The sequence below is a fragment of the Gymnoscopelus microlampas genome (genome assembly GCF_963454915.1).
Source record: "Gymnoscopelus microlampas genome assembly, chromosome: 12".
Classification (NCBI taxonomy): Eukaryota; Metazoa; Chordata; class Actinopteri; order Myctophiformes; family Myctophidae; genus Gymnoscopelus; species Gymnoscopelus microlampas.
This window is the reverse complement of record NC_139949.1, coordinates 28442571-28458130: the sequence shown is the minus strand read 5'-3', so window position 1 is coordinate 28458130 and position 15560 is coordinate 28442571. Positions and strand designations below refer to the sequence as shown.

General features: G+C 40.2%; 1 protein-coding gene across 6 annotated transcripts in view; it reads right to left on the bottom strand.

The window, feature by feature from the left end:
- ncor1 (nuclear receptor corepressor 1) overlaps positions 1–15096 on the bottom strand; it is a 68272-nt gene extending 53176 nt beyond the window's left edge. For all 6 annotated transcript variants that reach the window (XM_084073977.1, XM_084073976.1, XM_084073979.1 and 3 more), the window contains exons 1-6: positions 14964–15096; positions 7481–7669; positions 5281–5375; positions 4940–5147; positions 2141–2323; positions 409–525 (exon numbers count right to left, since the gene is read on the bottom strand). In XM_084073977.1, coding sequence (XP_083930103.1) covers positions 409–525; positions 2141–2323; positions 4940–5147; positions 5281–5375; positions 7481–7591 — 714 coding nt within the window. In that variant the 5' untranslated portion in view covers positions 7592–7669; positions 14964–15096. The remainder of the gene's footprint in view (positions 1–408; positions 526–2140; positions 2324–4939; positions 5148–5280; positions 5376–7480; positions 7670–14963) is intronic.
- Between the last annotated feature and the right edge of the window lie 464 nt (positions 15097–15560).

Sequence of the window (15560 nt, the reverse complement as noted above, 5' to 3'; positions counted from 1 at the left end):
CTTCATCTATTTAAAATGGTTAAACTACTACTAAAATGGTGCAATAATTAACTCATTCAGTGCCAAAAATATTTCTGGCTATATCACCCCTGTGCCAGAGCCAAAAATACATTGTAAAAAAAAAAGTGCTTAGGAAGCGAGATACAGCTTTTTTCAGTAAGATGTTAAACAAGAAGTGAATGGAGCAGCAAATCTTCAAACCATGATATCTTGGGTTCTGAACATTTTAAAAAAAAAAAAAAAATGTTTTTAATTTTTTATTATTTTTTTATTCATGACGTCTCAGACGTCATTGGCACTCTGGGCTTATGAAAAACGTGACGTCTCAGACGTCATAGGCACTAAATGAGTTAAATTGGACAAAATGGGTCAAATGAATGCATTAGAGTTATGAGGCCAGATACCAACCCTGTTCTCATCGTAGATGATCTGGACTATGCTCCGGTGCTTAATGTGTTCCACTGGGGGCGGAGTCACTGGCTTTTCTGGCTCTACTGGCTTTGCGGCTTCCTCCTCTAGTTGTTGCTAAGAAACATGAAGACAATACAATATTACTGTAAGTAAAAGGCACACAGAACACGCAGGTAAAACAGGGGTAGCTTTTGTGTAGTCAATGCTTTATTTCACATGAAGACAATACAATATTACTGTAAGTAAAAGGCACACAGAACACGCAGGTAAAACAGGGGTAGCTTTTGTGTAGTCAATGCTTTATTTCACATAGGCCAGAGTAGAAGGACAGGAAACCAAGGGTAGAGAGAGGAGAGACAAGTGAGACAAAATAGGGGCTAGATTTGAACTCGGGTCACCAGGCACCCCGGAAGCATTTTTTTTTAAATTACCCAATATAAAAATAAAAACGTATATGAATTTAGTTTGTACTGAATGGTGTTTGGGACCACGACTCAGCTTCTGTCTGCACTGTTGTGTTGATCTGATCCAGGCTTTTGATATCGGAGGCCCAGGCAGGATTTATCAGATTAGTCTCTGCCTGCTTGTTTAGGCTTAGCCTTTTCTTTTTTCCTCTCTCCACTGGACTGTAGGTCTCTGACACTGGGGCCGTGCTGACAGACAGTTGAACTGGTGACTTACAGGTTATATAAACTACCAGTTTCATCATCGACAACAACAACAGAGAGTCCTGAAATACCTCAAATAAACAAAAAAATCCCTGAAAGTCTTTTTTTGTGTGTGTGTGTGTGTGTGTGTGGGGGGGGGGGTGAAAGCAGGTTAAAATACACAGATAATATGCTCTCTCTCCCTGCTTACAAAGCTCAGCTTGCATTCCTATCTAATGAGAATAAATTCCAAAAAGATACCAGTAGAAAAATAACCACTATAAAGCACCCTCCAGAGGAAGATAACGACAGGATGCGGGGGATTGATAGGGCAAGTAAGCCCTGGGCTCAAGAAATTCACCTCTTTCTGGGAGCATGTAATTGGGAGCAGCATCTTACAGCCGAGGAGAATTGCCTTCCGACGCCACTGGTGCAGACAGAGGGCAACCTGTGGCTCTGTGTGTTGATTAGGGGCCCTCACTGAGTGTACCAGCAAGCCTAGGGGGCTGAGCTCGCATCAGTGACACTGAGGTCAGACTGAAACTCTTCTTCAAGAGGCTGAACAGTTCTAAACAGTACCAGAAACTAGAACTGAGTGACTGAGTGATTGATTGATTGATTGATTGATTGATTGATTGAATACTTCATTAACGTTTTGAGTGACTTAGAAGAGGCATCACAATATTTATGGAACAAGCGTTGATCAGTGAAATACGTTTATATTAGCTTGTTTTATTAAGGTTGTATTATGATTATATAGCTGGCCATGTTTTAAGTGTTTATGTATTGAAATCTGTGTTCTTCAGAACTAAGACTTCTGAAGAACAAGTGTGTAAAGTGGAAGCAATGGTGAGGTAGAGAGGAGACTTATCAAACCCGGCGAACATGAACATGACAAACTAATCTCAACCCCTCTATGATGAGCACATTCAGCCACAGACTGGCAAACGTTTCTCATAAACTGAGTCTTGCCTGTGGCTGAGGTCACCATTAGCCCAACTGTGAGGGAAGATTCAAATTTCAAACAGCTTAATATATCAGTCATACCTCTACAATTTTATATTTGACTAACCAGTACCCACCTGTTTTTTCTTTAGTTTGAATATTTGCTGTTCCACTTTAGCGATCTCCCGGTCCACACGGTCCATGCTCTGGATCAACTCTTCCTTAGACAGTTTGGAAGGAGAGGTGTCCTGCTCCTCCACCATGTGTAACGGCAGCCCTCCTGAGGACGAGGACTCCACTTTCACACTAAACTGTGTCTCCTAGAGCAAAGTATAATGATTTTATTTACTTTTTAAAAGACAGTTTCAAAGTGCTTTACAACAATATAAATATATATTTTTATATAAATAAATGTCACAGAATAGATTTTTTTAGATTATAAAGGCATAATTGACACTGAATTAATTAATCAAAGCATTGGAATGATCCGGCCAATAACAGTGCAGTGAATAATAGTGCTTCCAGTGACTTTCTTTGGTGTTTCGCCTAGGTGGGCTTGGTTATATGCCTAAACTCTAACCTTTAACCTTACAAAAACTATGCTTAAATCTAACCTAAGCCTAACCCTAACATTACAGAAACTATGCCTAAACCTAACCTCAAAACCACGCCCACCTGGGCGAAACACCAGGAAAAGAAAGTCCATAGCCAGGATATACCAGCAATTGGCCGAAACATAAATATGTCCGGCAGGTTTGAAAATCTCATATCACAGCTCAAAGTTGTACATGTCACAAAAATACATACATTTGTTGCTATGAGTGAGTTGCTACAATATGTGAAGCCTCAGACTTCGGAACCGAAGTGGATATAATACTGTACAAGCACAGTGACTGACAATGAAATGGAGAGAGCCTTTTGGAGCAAAGTGATCGAAGAACGTGTTTAAACATTGCAGGCAAGTAATAGAAAAGAAAGCTGATTATGTAGGCTACTAGATCATTAAACCTTTAGTTGAACGAGATGCATAGATCGACACATGCTCAGCCTAGTTCGTTTATTCTCAGTAATATCAAACCACGATGCGGTGTAAGCTTGTAGATCTATTGATAGATTGTAGATATATGACTCGCCCGTCCTGACTACTTTCATTTCTTTTTGGCAAGCAACACCCCTGCATGATGGGAGTAGATAAATGAGGCTTGAGGAAATTAAGGATGAACGCAGGAACAGTGCAGCGCATTTGTGATAAAGTGGTTGAAGGAATCGCTGGACTACATTAACAGCTGTAGCGATCAGTTGGGTGGTGCACACTCGTCTATCTGCAAACACGCACACAACGTGTATTAGTTTATGACTGGTCAATTTAACATTTGGCTAATGAAATAGAATCATGTCGGTCACTTTTGCCAAGTCTGGTTGTAAAGTGTCTGCTATCATTACCAAATGGATCGCCCATTTCAGCTTGACCTATGTTATTATCATTTTGAATAAATTAAAGTGATGTGTGATTCAATGTGTTGTGTACATTCAGTACAGCGTTCTACTGAGTCGGGTTTTGTCTCGTCTGTGGTGAGGACGGCAAGGGAGGGGCATAACTTAAAGCTGTACATCTGCACTCAGACAGATGGCTCTCTTGCGAGACAATTCGAGCCTTAATTTTTTAGGTTGAATATTTGTTTGTTTTTAATATTCCAGTATATTATATTTGAATGCCTTAATTGAACAAACATTACAAAAGTGTAGGCTATACGGAGTCTGACTGAATAGATTGGTTTGATTATAATTTCCCATTTCATGCATAGACTGTATAAAAGAGATGGACAAAGCCAGACCGCTGGTTTCTACAGACTGAAAATTAAGCCGATTGTTCAGGAATTTGAAATCGGCTTATCCGCCATCTATTAGAGATGGCGGATAAGCCCAAAAGCACGTCGGGAACAGGAACCGTAAAATAATCCCCAAATAATGCTATTGGTTGGGTAGCTTGTCAATCAAAAGGGGGGTGGGAAATGAATGCTATTGGTTGTGTAGCTTGTCAATCAAATCATCCCGCCCCTCTTAGAGAATAGCCTACTTTATTGTCAATTTTAGAATAAATGGGACCATAATTTAGCAAAACGCATATCATGATGATTGAAAGGAGACTTTAAACTAGCGACTGGAAGCATATAGGATTTATGACATTTTTTATTAAAGGTAAGAAAATCTAGTCTAAAGTTTGTCAAAAACCCATCCGCTTGCATTAAAATAAATTCTTTCTGACACCTGCAGGGGTAAAACAGCAAAACTACAGGCCATTCATATGAACTGTCTCTTCCGTATAGACGGGTTTCCGAGCGACGTCATCACAGAGCAGAATGCGCAATCTGCGCATGCCTGGGGGTAAGGCGCGTTCGAAAATACAGCCCTGAGCGGCAGTGAGCGCACTGGCCAATACAAACTAATAGGCGAGTGTGCTCCGGTGCGTAATTTCCAAACGCACCCATAGGCTTCCCCCGCATCTGCGCGGTCATATTCCTCTCATGTTTACTAACAGGAAACCTGTCTATTGGAGTCGATGTAAAAATCTCAAGCTGGCCCCTTGATTTCATGTCAAGGTAAAGATTGTTCCATCACAGCACGTCACTCAGATGCATGTCCATTCTCCGGACAACCCGGGTTTACCTTTACATTAACTCATCTTATTAAAATGTGGCTATAGAATAAGATATAAATATGAATCATTAATTGGATCTCACAAGAAAGCATTTCTCAGCACCAACCATGCCCGGGGCATACGGCATACAATATTTTATATAATTAATATGAAATTTGATTAAATGCACAAAGTTGTTAACATTTTAAGTTTGAGAAAATATTTTGTGCTGTGTATTTTTTTAACCCTGCTTTTCAGTTGCAGTTAGGATAACTGGGAGAAGAGGGGCAATGCCAACCTTCTTGACCTCCACAGTGGCTCTAAAGCTGTCCTGGACTGCATGGGGCAGCGGCTGCACTACACCCCCTGCGTTGGGAGGGGTGCGGCTCATATGGCCCTCAGACACAGTCTCCATGCGGGGGCGTTTAGCCTCCATGGCTTCATGTTCGGCCTGGGCGGTGATGGAGTGGAACTGCTGTTCATAGCCATGGCGTCTCTCTGGAGGCCTGGGGAGAGGACGGAGGTAAACAATTCAAATATCCAGATATATCAGCAGCCACGCCGCAACCAATCGAGACAGCAGGAATGAGAACACAGAGTGAACATCAAAACACCAGAGAGAGGTCAGGGAGGGTGTACCTTTCAGTTCCGGGGTGGAATTCGGAGAGCAAAGAGGGTCTTCTCCTACCCTGTGGATCCTGCATGTGAGTCCGATAGTCCGGGACGGTGAACTCCTGGAAGCAAGAATACATGAAAACAGACACACACACAAAACAGAAAACATAAATAAAAAATATGGTAATGGCGAAGCAAACTCAGTAATAATTAGGTGTTAGGTCTAAAATCCAATAAAGCCATACAGAGCCTTACTACTATAACTAAACTATACAAAGCAATTCAAGGTGTGGTACCTGATTGTGATTTAAAGTACATTATGATTCATTCAATTAATGCTAATGTCACGCAAATGGCTTAAAACCAGTTGGCCGCTTCTTTACTTCTATCTAAGGCTTAATGGGAAAATGACACAAAATATCAGCACACTGTGACCTGCAAACAAACCTCAGCATGCAAATAACGTTAGAGATACATTTCCAAACTCCAGGGTTCTTTTTTTATCACAGGCTCAAGCAAATAAATCCCAATGCCCAGAAGTGTACCGTGGATTCTGAGAAGTCTGTGATCGAATTAAGCTAACAAACATTACATGACCTTCACGGCACAGAAATGGTAGGATACCTTGAGCTAGGCTGAAATTCTATGTAAGCCTTTGTTATAAACAACTCTGAACAGTAGTGATGTTTAGACAGCAGCAGGAACAAAAAAGTGCTTTAGAGCAGACCCATTTAGTGACCACACTTGTTGGGTAGTAGCATGAAACCAAATCAAATTAGTCAAATCTGGCCTGAACCGCTGGCGTAGAGGTCCGGGTACCTAGGCTCTAAAGTAGCCCGACGAACTTTGCTGCATGTCTCTCCCTCCTCTCCCTCCCTCTTTCCTGTCCATCTTCACTTAAAAATCTTTTGTCTCTGTGTGTGTATGTGTGTGCCGTGTGTGTGCGGCTTGTCAGCGTGTGTGTGTGATTGTTATCGTAGACCTGCTTGTTTCTCGCCAAACCTGGCAACATTGAATGTGCAACGATAAATGCTAATTATGTTTGGTGGAAACATTTTTAGATGTGGTAGTGGTATTGTGTGGTATAACAATAGCGAAGATTAAAGTAAGGGTGAACATAGCCAAATAATAACTTAATAGCCCAACTAGGTCTGAGGAAGCACGCTAGCATTTAGGCTAACTCTATAGCCTGACTTCTCGCCAAACCTGGCAACATTGAATGTGCGCCGCTAAACGCTAATTATGTGTTGGCAACCTTCTTAGACAACACACGGGTCTTCCCAACAATAGCGAAGATTAAAGTCAGGGTGAACGTGGCCAAATAATAACTTAATAGCCCAACTAGGTCTGAGGAAGCACGCTAGCATTTAAGCTAACTCTGTAGTCTGAAGCTAAGTTGCACTTGCAGCATACTGTTGTTGAAGAAACTAAGGAGCCTTGATTTCCTCAGGGAGGGGAGGGGTGGTACTGCGGAGGACGGGCCGTCTCCCCATTGGCTTAAACGGGGATGTGTCCCCATTGGCTTAAAGGAGTGAAGGACAGCCAGGACAGCCAATGATGAATAGGTGTCGAATAGGTGTCGTGGATGATGATGTGTCTGTCTCTTTGTAGAGCAGCCCGCTTGCAGCAGCTGCTAAAAAGTCAAATCTGTCTTCTGACTGATTTAAAATGGTCCTAAACGACAAACCCACAGATGGAGAGCCCATGGTACCTGTCATCATCTGGACTGCTAAGATTGCACATCACTGCAATGCTACCATAACAAACAAAACTAGAAGAATCAACATCATGCCATCGCAGCTCGGCTACATGCAGCATCAAATCTAGTTTCAGAGTGCCGGCAAACAGACACAAACTACTGAGTACAATTAGCAGGAGTTCAACTAAGTGACTTGAAGAGATAACCTAAACTGTACTCGAGTACAGTGTGTGTGGGTTATCCAGTGTTCGTTTCTACCACTAATACAGTAACAGTAAGGTGCACTATTTGATGCCAACAGCTCATGTTGTATGCTTTGCAGGAATTGGGTAGTGTACCTCAAGTTGTGGTTCTTTACACATTTTCTCTAACAAGCTCAAAGTTTTGATCAAAGCTAAAAATGAATTAACATATGGAAATCGAGCCCAATTATGAATGCCAAACGATCTAAGACAAACACCACCTAGTGACACCAATTGAACCAGACTTTTCTCCTGCCGCAGCATGTAAAGGAAAGGTGTTTACCTGTTGGTGGCGCGTGGTGCTGAAAGTGTACTGGACAGAGTGTGGTGGGTAGCGGTTCTGCTCACTGCTGAAGCTCCCCTGGCCGGGGGGGTAGCCTGAGCTACTGGACATCCTGGCTCAGGGGAAGCGTGTTGTTGCTGCTGCACAGATTAGGAGTTCAGCTGGAGCATGGTTGGAGAACCAACCCACCTGTGAGAAGACAGCACACAATCATATGTTGAGACATGCAGAGAGATGGAGACGTCAGAAAGCTTCCAGTCATACTAAATGGAAACACAGCTAAAATGAGAAGCATGCCATGTGGTAATGAAAGAATACCTAACGGACAAAGGCCCCTGACTACTCTGCATAATCAGCATTGCAGTTTCAACAACAAAATGTAGAGGATTACCATGGATCATTTTAGAATTACTGTCACTATCGGTGAGCCAGTCAATCATTTGACAATGGATTATGTCCTATTAATGTAAACTTAATTAGATTACCATCCTGTGGCATGGTCTTGGCCAGTTGGCCACCTAATTAAAGGTGATTTAAATATTTCTAAGTTCTTGGCTAATAACCACCAATTTATTATTGTGCTACCAAAAGTTTAGCAAGAGCTTCCATGTGCACTATATGAAGATTGAATGATATCTGAACATAAAGGAAGGAAACTGATGACTGAGCTTATAACACATGTGCATTATTGCATTATTCTCATTTCAGTTCTCTAAAATGAAGGTCTGGTGTTGTATTTCCATTCCGGAGAATGAGCAGACCAGAAATACTCTCTCCTCTGCTGTCCATTATCTCAGGTTGACATCCAAGACAAACAACGCAGTTAACTACACTTAATTGACTTCTAAGTGCACGCTGTTGTTATGGCATTTTTTATTTAATGGTAAAGGACTATGTGGAAAGATAGAACAGAGGAGAGATGACATGCAATCCCACAATCTCCATCTACAGTAGTACTAGTGGTTGGAAAAGTAGGCAGTGAAGAGCAAGAAGAGTATTGAACCAGGAGGCAGAGAGACACTAGTAGTTGAAAAACACTCATCCTCTAAATCAAAGTATCACCATAAAAATAACACAACAGAGCTTTGGTTAAACATGTCTCTTTAGAGTTAATGTCCCATGGCATGCTGTGGCACATCTCAGGTGTCATGCCTGGTTGCTGTATCCAATAGATTAGAACCACAATTTTTCTGGTTCCGGAGACCTGCAAGTTATCTCCCACTCCATTTCTGCCCATACTTTGCAGTCTCCCCATACTGTCCTATCAACTAAAAAATAAAAAAAATGTGCGCACAAATAAAATGATGTCACCCACTTCTTTACACCTGTAAACCTGTGATGTGACAAAGTTGATTCTGATGCCACAATGTAATCTTCAAAAAAAAGAAAGAGAAAAGGGTTCCTGAAAGAATAATCTGTATATAGTCTCAAATTATGGTAATCGATTTGTTCTCCATTGTTGTTTTTAGGGCTGCAATAGTTAGTCGAACGTATTCATTTAATTGATTATATTTTAAAAAGATAATCGATTTTATCTACAAGCTCACAACGTGTCACATTGTAGATCTGCTAGTTTTACTATTTTTATGCAACACTGTTGTATGACAAAGTATAGAATAGGACTTAAGTGGTTAATCAATAAAAATGTATTTGGACGTTCATAAACTTTTGTTTTAGTCAATTATTCAATCAATTGATCAAAAAAGTCAAAGTTAAAAGAAATAGGATCATCTCTAAGAAAATATTGATAGTTACAGGCCTAAAATGTTTTGGCAAAAACATTTTATTTGGGAGGTTGATCTGAAGTGAACGTGAAAGCTTAGCTCTGGTCCATAGCATTAGGAGTTTTCCTTAACGCTATGGTACTTTCTATTATTATTTTTTATTTCTTTCCCCTCGCACCACGGTAGCACAGCCTCGCGTCTGTAGTAAAAATACAAAATACACTTTTGCTACTCACCAAAACAAAGACGGTTTTATGGAGTTGAAAGCCTACTCTACTAAGTGGGAACACTCTGAGCCCCCCACCTCACGTCTAAAATACACATTTTGTCCAGAAAAGAAAATGTTTCACCGGAAGGAAAAAAGGTTTTTGGTTATTCCACAGTGCCCTCTACAGATCTGGTCAATGGAATTTTCCTATTGACCAGATTCTTCCTTCCGGTGAAATATTTTCTTTTCTGGCCAAAATGTGTATTTTAGACGTGAGGTGGGGGGCTCAGAGTGTTCCCACTTAGTAGAGTAGGCTTTCAACTCCATGAAACCGTCTTCGTTTTGGTGAGTAGCAAAAGTGTATTTTGTATTTTTACTACAGACGAGAGGCTGCGCTACCGCGGTGCAAGGGTTAAGAATCGAAAGTACAATAGCATTAAGGAGAACTCCTTCTAACACTATGGACCAGAGCTAGTGAAAGCTCAGATTTTGGGCACAATGGCTTCAAGCCAAATAACAAGAAAGCACTTCAGACCAAACGTGCAATAGGTGCATGCATACAGGCTTGGTACAACTCTAGTTTCCTAGGCTGGCATCCAGACTGCTTCGCTACGTTCGGTGGATTTTTTTTCTCACTCGCTAAGTGAAAAAAAAAAAAACATGCCGAACTTAATGAATCAGGCTGGATCCCAGGGTACTAGTTTCCAACCACCCTACAATAAAGTTCAAACCAGGGGTCTTCAACGTTTTTCTGCCCAAGGACCCCTTAGCTGAGAGAGAGATTTAGCAGGCACCCCCATACATATTGAATAGAATTGTGTAGCAGATTTCACCTTTTCATAGATAGCTTAATTGACAGTGTTGTGTAAATTAACGTTTTGTTTATTTCAGACATTTAACCACTTAACTCAGAAGTCATGAACTCAGAGCGTAGGTGCATCAAGTATAATACAGCTTCGTCCTCACCAAACTTTATTCAGTTCAGAAAACCCCCAAAAGGTTATTTGAATATTCAAATATTTATTTTCCCATTAAAATCCCATGGCATCGAAGGAAGCTTTGAAGTAATTGGGTCAACCCTATTTATTTTATTTGTCTCTCACGTCACAAGACATAAAACACAATAGTAAACAAAGAAATACAGGCACTGAAAAATTAAATAAAAACAATCACTCTCCTCTCCTCCCACCCAGGGATCTAAAGCAGCATCAAAGGACCACTATAAAAGATAACAAATATAGACACTCAAAGCAAAAGATTCTTAAATTCAACTGAAACAGCTCCACAAATGAAGGCTCTCTTGTTTTGCACCATGCATTCAGGCTATACATTTCCTTAGCATAAGGTAGCTTAATGTACAAGTACACCTGGACACTAGTATGGTGCTAGAATGTCGCACAGACTATGGCTGCAGCATCAGTGACTGACGTTCAACCGTTTTAAATGTAGTGGGTCCCAGGACCCACAGAGGTGGACATTTAAATGGGCCCCCCAGCCTCCCAGGGGAATTGAATGTGTCCTCCAAGGGTTATAATCATAGATACATTCATGTATGTTGAAACATTAAAAAAAATACAATTTGCCAAATTTGAAAACTATGAACAAATGTAACATCATTATCTATTAACTAAAATTGTAATTCAAAGAAAATATAGAACATAAAGTATACCAGTAATGGTATAGAATATATAGTATACACTACAGTATCTACTGTGTAGTGTATTTTGTGTAGGTTGGAAGCTTATAGAACTTATAGAAATAGATGTAGCAGAACTTAGTAGAAACAGGCAATGTCTGTTGGCCAAGCAATAGGCTTCAACTTTGGTGACATTTAAGCATTGTATATCATTGTATATCTACAATATATCACTATAACTTAACTTTATCATATCATCAATCATGAAGTGTTATCATGAATTATTAACAATCTCATTGATTTCAGCGATTGCACACTTGCTAAATCCTAGCACGGAGTAGACAATCACGTTTCTGATCGCTGTTATGTTGAAACTTGTACCCCTGTCGCCAACCGGGTGTTATGTGAGCGTTTGTTACTCGTAGAATTGTGTCTGAGTTTGCCCAAAATGGCGACCTCACTTCAATAATTTCAACACAGATTTGTTCATAATCAGGGTAAAGTATATATATCGATGGATAGTTTAATGTGCCCTTTCTTGTGTCCTTAGACGCAAGAAGCGTTGTATTCAACATCTCTGAGCGCACTCGACACAAACTAGAACTTTTTTTCCGCTTGGGCAGGGCTTCCCAAACCAAACAAAGTTTGGCATGGATTAAATAGTTTTCAATCGATGCAGCTTTGCTTTGGATTCTGAACATTAGTATTCACTGCTGGAATGGGGATTTTACCATGGATCTTCGCTGTTTTTTTACACAGTGGGCAAAGTGTGTGTTATCTCTCTCCATTAATTAATTGCCATCTGGTTGTTTGTAGTCGCTCAGAGAGGGCCTACAGAGGTTTGTACCTCCTAACCTTCTCAGACAACCTTTCTTCATAACGGGGAGCGCATTGAGTGTATGACCAATCACACATGATGTTCAGCTATAGCGGAGGTATTCGAATAGTTTGAAAATCTTGCCGGTGCAATAACTGCCAAAACAAACACAGATCTTTTCCTCCGCAATATTCAATGCGCAACCAGTATGCGCGCAACCAGTATGTGCGCATTCTGTCAGGTCTCGCTAGGACGTGCCTCACTAGCCAACACACAAGAGGGGGTTGGGGACACCCCAAAACAACAGGTTGGGAATTGATTGCGTGAAACAATCACCTGTGCGTCCAGTCTCAATGTTAGTAAACAAATAATTGGTCTATGCTGCAGCCTGTAAACCCAATCCAACCCCTGATGCTGCCAATCAGGGGGCATTGGGTACTACTTTGTAAGTCTTTGGTATGACTCAGCCAAGGATTGAACCCTCCCAGTCTCAAGGCGGACCACTTTAACCACAAGGTCACTGAGCTGGCATTCAGGATGTAGAAAGCAAAAAAAGCATCAACATAATTTAAGAATCCAATAACAAGTGTTCCGAGAGAATTATGTACAATGGAGTTCATTTTACATCTTACATACTTCACAATTTGTGGTGTGTCATATAGCATGTATGCATTGTATGAAAAACATATTAATCTGTGGATGGTCAGGATTCCTTGATGCCACCAGAATGTTGGTCTAAATATGAGTCCCAGTCAAATGCCTGGTCTAAGAGAGGCAGGTCAGCTCTTCAGATCACATCTACAGTTAACGATTTATAACTAGTTTTCAAAATGTAAAGTTAAATTGTAGATACTAACTCCCCTTGGTGCCTTTACTTTTCCCTAAAACCATATGGAAATGAGTAATAGAGAGTTCTGATTGCCATGGTACCCATTATGTTTTCATAGCAGGCCTCATTTGTATGTAAAAGAAAAAAGTTGAATTCTGTTAATATCATTTTAGTAGACAAATGTACTACATTTGCACCAGTCCTGCATCTAGGGTTTGTAGTTAGATGGAGCTAACTAAAATAAGCCTAAATGCACATGCTAGTAATGCACTTATGAATAAAGATCTGATTGTGATCTTAGTGGTGTGTCTGTTTTGTGTTAATCTAATTTGACTTCTTGAGTGCTTGGCATCTAACAAATAAAAAGCAAAGTACAGTATGGTAATCTCCATTGTGCATGAGGAAAAGGCATCCATGCAATACAGCACAATAAATAATCTATACATTAAGTTAGTATGAGACCCTTGTTAATTCCAGACACTTGTAACAAGAGCCAGAAAACCCTGGCTGTGTACAAGTGTCATTGAGCAATTTAGAATACAAAAGGTACTGAGAGTCAATAATATCATAAGATGCTTTCCATGCAAAAGGGGAATGAGTTGGATGTACATTTTGTTACGATATGTATAGTATTTCATTTCCCCATCTGAAAAATGGCAGCACTTCTGACAATTATGTGTTTAACACCGATAAGGCCCCTCAATGTGTGATTGGACATAGGGGTAGATTGGACGCTGCATTCTGGGATTTGGGGCATTTTTTGTCAAATAGGCCCGCCTCCCACAAACTTTGGAAGGAAATCATAGCCAATCGGAATGGAATATGGAAATATATGTATACGTTTATCACGACTCCAGAGATAATGTGTACCAATTTGTGTGAATTTGGAAACATCTGTAGTAGAAGCAAAAAGTGTGTTTCGAAGAAAATGCAAATTGTAGAAAACATAGTTACCGTAGGCAGGAATGGGCACAAACTAATAGGTATATGTGGAGTTGCATCATAATCTAAGGACATTTATTTGTACATCTACTGTTGAAGAGTCATATAGGCCAAAACCAAAATAGGCCTAGTATACTGCCACCATCATATTGGAGCTTCCGAGCATTATATTTTCACATGCATGTACCTAACCAGTGCATCTAAGTGACAATAAAGTGAATCTGATCTGGACCATCAGGTTGATTAGAAAAAAATGGGGTGGAGTGTCTTCCTTGGCCTATTGGGAATCTGAGCTGATCAGTCAAGTGGTGTCCGGGGATTAGTTGGCACATGGACTGGGGCAAAAACATAATCTCCGCCTACTGGCTAAAAATGTACCATTACTAATTTACATGGCTGCTTACAGCAGATTTAGGAAAATCACATTTTCAATTTGGTTACACAGCTAATTGCATCAATAGAATGTTTACTTTGTTCATTATTTTACATATAACCCAAATTGTTGGAGTTAAGTGTTACTGAACTGGCTAGACAGAGTTAGTTTTATCTTATTTGCCTGATTCCAGACAACGTTCACTAATTGCTAATGCAAGTCATTTATTGACAATGATGTAATTAGGTGATGTTTTATCAGTATCCATAACATCTTAAGATTAGTCAAGTATCTTGTATGTCAGTAGACCATAAACTACAGTCTATATAGATTAGAACAACAAGTACAACTCCCTTAGGTCTTCAACCTTGACCTTTGCATCGTAACGTTTTATGTGAATTATCAGTGGTGCCATGTTTTTTTCCCCATTACATTAAATGATGTCGAGCTAACCTGATTTGTGGTTTTGAAGTTACATTCTGTCCCCAATCAGATTTAGAATCCACCTAACAAGGGCATTTGCTGACTGCTTCCATTAAACTTAAGGTATAGTCATGGTTAGATGTATGGGCAGAAGAAACCGGTCTGCCAAATGTTATTGTTACCTTTTTACCATACTGTCATAACGCAATTGAATTTCTTGCTTGAATTGGGGGATGGGTCCATTTCCGCAAGCGATGACCTTATCCAGAAACTTAAAAAAAAAAAACATGCATAATGGCAAACAATAGATTCAAAATAAATTCTATGTTAGGACTTAGGTTTATTGATCCCACATCTGGGATGTTGTTGTTGTTGCTAGCTGGCTAACTTAGCCAGTATTTCACCTTTGAATCCTCAACCACGTCGCCATCTTGCAAGGCAGATTTTCAGCGTAGACTGAGCGCTGAAATGACGTTTTAAACAGTTCAAAGAAACAAGTAACTTTGGCACGGATAGGCGATTTACACTCACCTCATATTTAGAAATAACAGCCAATGAAGCGAAACTTATTCCTATTAAGAATGTTGTGTAAATCGTTGATTGTAAATCCGCGGGTTAACGGACTGTGGACGACTGGGCAAGCTGTAGGCACAGTGTTGCCAGGTTCTGCGAGAGAAACAAGCAACCAGGTCTATGAAAACAAGCGACCAAGCCATGAGCACTTTAAACTTTAAACATCGGCTATTAAAAAAAAGAAAATGTGAAAAATGTGGAATATTTTTTAAACATTTCAGCACAAATACTGAATGGGGGTCCCTGACCTGGCATAAATTATTTTCAGTGGGGGTCTGCAGACAAATACATATCATTGTGGGGGTCCCTGACTTGAAAATGTTTGTAAACCACTTTAAACAACATTTAGGAAACAAGCCCAAATAAGCGACAACTACACGTTAGAAACAAGCCCAAAAATGCAACCCCCAAACTACCAATATTTTAAATACAAGCAACTTTACAAAGAAAAACAAGCCCGCTTATAATAAAAAGGACATGGCAACACTGCTGTAGGCTGCGCCGCATTTGTCTGTCGACGTCCTGGAAGGACATCATGTATTTTCCTATATGATA